Source organism: Indicator indicator, chromosome 11 (assembly GCF_027791375.1).
Source record: "Indicator indicator isolate 239-I01 chromosome 11, UM_Iind_1.1, whole genome shotgun sequence".
In the NCBI taxonomy this organism is placed as follows: Eukaryota; Metazoa; Chordata; class Aves; order Piciformes; family Indicatoridae; genus Indicator; species Indicator indicator.
This window is the reverse complement of record NC_072020.1, coordinates 442,021-445,907: the sequence shown is the minus strand read 5'-3', so window position 1 is coordinate 445,907 and position 3,887 is coordinate 442,021. Positions and strand designations below refer to the sequence as shown.

Sequence of the window (3,887 nt, the reverse complement as noted above, 5' to 3'; positions counted from 1 at the left end):
AAGGAAAAAGAAAAATAGGGTACAGGCACAGCTGGAAGAGGTTGATTAGGGGGGACCGGAGGGAATTACCCTGGCAGACCCTCTGGTTGTAATAAGGCTAGGGGAAAAGGAAAAGAAATTGGAGTTTCTGGTTGATACAGGAGCAACCTTTTCAGTCTTAAATGAAGCTTTGCTACCTTTGGATGAGAGCTATGTTTCTGTGGTAGGGGCTACAGGTCAAACTGAGAAGGCATATTTTTTTAAACCTCTTAAATATAAATATGGTAAAATCTGGGGCTTACATAAGTTTTTATATATGCCAAATGCCCCAAAGTCATTACTAGGAAGGGACTTGTTAGAAGCATTGGGAGCTGAAATTAAATTTAATAAGGGGAAGGTAGAATTTAGGGTAAGGGAGGAACAGTTAATTGAGGTTTTAAGTCTTGCACTAATGAGCCCTCAACGAGATGAAAACAAAATAATAGAAAGTATAAAAGATCAGGTATATCCTGGAGTTTGGGACACTGAGCATCCTGGAAGGGCCAAAAATGCTTTACCGATAACAATAGATCTTAAACCTGGAGCCCAACCAATCAGGATAAAGCAATATCCTTTAAGGAGAAAAGATAGGGAAGGAATTTTGCCCATTATAGAAAAATTTATAAAATATGGGCTGTTAACAGAATGTGAATCATCATACAACACCCCAATTTTGCCCGTGAAGAAACCCACAGGAGGGTATCGGCTAGTGCAGGATCTAAGGGCCATAAATAAAATTACGAGGGACATTCATCCGGTAGTAGCAAACCCATACACTCTCTTAACTCGATTAAGGACAGAGTTAGAATGGTTTACCGTCCTGGACTTAAAAGATGCTTTTTTCTGCCTACCTCTGGCCCCTGAAAGTCAGTCACTGTTTGCTTTTGAATGGGAGAATCCAGAAACTAACAGAAAATGCCAACTGACCTGGACAGTGTTGCCCCAAGGATTTAAAAACAGCCCCACTATTTTTGGAAATCAACTGGCAAAAGAATTGGAGAAGTGGGATCAGCCAGAAGGAGATGGAGTCCTACTACAGTATGTAGATGATATCTTGATAGCAACTCGAACCACAGAAGAATGTGAAAAGTGGACTGTGAGTATGTTAAATTTTCTGGGACTTAATGGGTATCGAGTCTCCCCACAAAAGGCCCAAATAGTACAGCAGCAAGTAACTTACTTGGGATATGAACTGACTGCGGGACAACGAGTACTGGGCCCTGAAAGGAAGGAAGCCATATGCTCCATTCCACTTCCCAACACAGTAAAAGAACTCCGAACCTTCTTGGGAATGACAGGCTGGTGTAGGCTGTGGATTTATAATTACGGCCTGTTTGTCAAACCTCTTTATGAATTATTGAGGAAGGCTGACAGGGCTCTGCAATGGAACGGAGAAGCTAAACAAGCCTTCCACACTTTAAAAAGGGAACTGATGAGGGCACCAGCACTAGGCCTACCTGATGTCACTAAACCCTTTTTGTTATATTCCCATGAAAGTCAGGGAATAGCACTTGGGGTCCTCGCACAAACTTTAGGACCCTATCGAAGAGCAGTGGCATACCTCTCTAAACAACTGGATGAGGTAAGCAAAGGATGGCCAGGATGCCTGAGGGCTGTGGCTGCAGTTGCAGTCAACATTCAGGAGTCCCGCAAGTTCACAATGGGACAGAAGATCACAGTCCTGGTATCACATACAGTCTCTGCTGTGCTGGAAGCCAAAGGGGGACACTGGTTGTCTCCACAACGATTCCTTAAATACCAGGCTATATTAGTGGAGCAGGATGATGTGGAGATCAAAGTCACTAATGTTGTCAATCCAGCCTCTTTCCTCCAGGGAAGTAATGGAGAATCAGTAATCCATGACTGTTTGGAAACAATCGAGGCCACTTACTCCAGCAGACTTGACCTGAAGGAAGAACCCCTGGAGATGGCAGATCATAACTGGTATACTGATGGAAGCAGTTTTGTGATCCAGGGAGAAAGAAAGGCTGGGTATGCTATAACTACAGAAGAAGAGGTGATTGAGGCAGAAGCACTACCAGGTAACACTTCTGCCCAAAAGGCGGAAATAATTGCTCTGACTAGAGCCTTGGAGCTCTCTCAAGGAAAAAGGGCAAACATATGGACAGACTCCAAGTATGCCTTTGGAGTAGTGCATGCCCATGGAGCCATCTGGAAGGAGAGAGGACTATTGTCAACCCAAGGAAAAGGCATTAAGCATGCAGAAGAAATATTGAGGTTATTGGAAGCAGTACAGAAACCAAGCAAAGTGGCTATAATGCACTGCAGAGCACACCAAAAGGGAAACAGTGGTCAAGAAAGAGGTAACCGGTTGGCAGACAAAACGGCTAAAACAGTAGCCAGGGAGGGGAAAGAGGTGGCAGAATTTGTTTTGGTCCCAGATGGTAAACTGACAATTGAGCAAAAGGAACCAGAGCCTGTGTATAACACAGAAGATCAGAAATTAATTAAGGATCTTTTAGGGACTAGGATAGAGAAAGGATGGGCTAGGACACCGGATGGGAAATTAGTCATACCTAGTAACCTCCTTTGGGCATTTGTTCAGATGGAACATGGAAAAACTCACTGGGGAGCTGAGGCTCTGTATCGAAAGTTGGTTCAGGAGTGCATAGCACGAAAATTGTACACAACTGTAGAGCAGGTAACTCGACAATGTGAAGTATGTCTTAGGGCCAACCCCAAGGTGGCGAAAGAAGTCAAGCTTGGACAGATTAGTAGAGGAAATTATCCAGGACAACAGTGGCAAATTGATTTCACTGAACTTCCAAGAAAGGGGGGATATAGATATCTTTTGGTACTTACTGACACCTTCTCTGGTTGGCCAGAAGCATTTCCCTGTCGCACAAACAAAGCTCGGGAGGTTACCAAAATAATGTTACAAGAAATAATACCCCGGTTTGGGGTGCCTGCTACTATTTCCTCAGATAGAGGATCACATTTTGTGGCCAAGGTAGTACAACAAATAAGTAAAATCTTAGGAATTGATTGGCAACTCCACACTCCTTACAATCCACGCTCAAGTGGACAGGTGGAGAAAATGAACCATTTAATTAAGAATCAGATAATAAAAATTGGACAGGAGGCAAAACTCCCTTGGCCGCAAGCATTACCAATTGCCCTGCTGCGAATTCGAACTAAGCAAAGGACTAAGGAGAGGTTAAGTCCATTTGAAATTCTATTTGGAAGACCCTATGTGGTGGGAACAATGAATCCTTCTGAACCAGGGCAGTTCAGAGAAGAAATGTTGAATAGGTATGTTCAACAGATTTATAAGAATTTAAACATGATTAACAAACAAGTGATTGGAACCAATGTGAGGGGACTAGACAAACCAGTTCATGATGTAGAACCTGGAGATTATGTCTATGTTAGATCTCTTTCAGAAAATCCCCTGGAACCCAAGTGGACAGGACCATATCAAGTGTTGCTGATATCCTTCACAGCTATCAAAATCAGAGAGCAAGCTGCTTGGATACATCACACGCGAGTAAAGAAGGCAAAAGGCAGCCCTTGGAAAGCAGAAGAGCTGGGAGATTTGAAGTTGAGAATAACTCGTCAATAATGTTTACTTATCTGCTGTTACTTAAAATAGTAATAGTGGTAGCGTGGGATAATAATTTGTATGTACAAGTAATGAGAAATATAACTTTAGGGTTTAAGCTAGAGTCATGTTGGTTATGTACTACTCTCCCAACTGATCAATTAGAAGTGCCACTTTATGGAATACCTCATAAGAATTGGACATTTGAAGTTAAAGTAGGGAAAGATTTTTCAGATCTTACATGCCAATACGGAATGGGGAACGGAGAAAAGGGACCTAAATATGAACTTTTACCTTGGGATGAGAA

At 42.6% G+C, this 3,887-nt stretch overlaps 1 protein-coding gene across 1 annotated transcript; it reads left to right on the top strand.

Moving 5' to 3' along the window:
* The first annotated feature begins 430 nt into the window (after positions 1–430).
* Positions 431–3,601, top strand: LOC128970088 (protein NYNRIN-like). The gene has a single exon (XM_054385109.1). The coding sequence runs from the start codon at positions 431–433 to the stop codon at positions 3,599–3,601; it is 3,171 nt and encodes a 1,056-aa protein (XP_054241084.1).
* The last annotated feature ends 286 nt before the right edge of the window (positions 3,602–3,887 follow it).

What these genes read in the sequence shown, in the direction of transcription:
- LOC128970088 (XM_054385109.1), top strand. Translation starts at nt 431, where the DNA reads ATGAGCCCTCAACGAGATGAAAACAAAATAATAGAAAGTATAAAAGAT.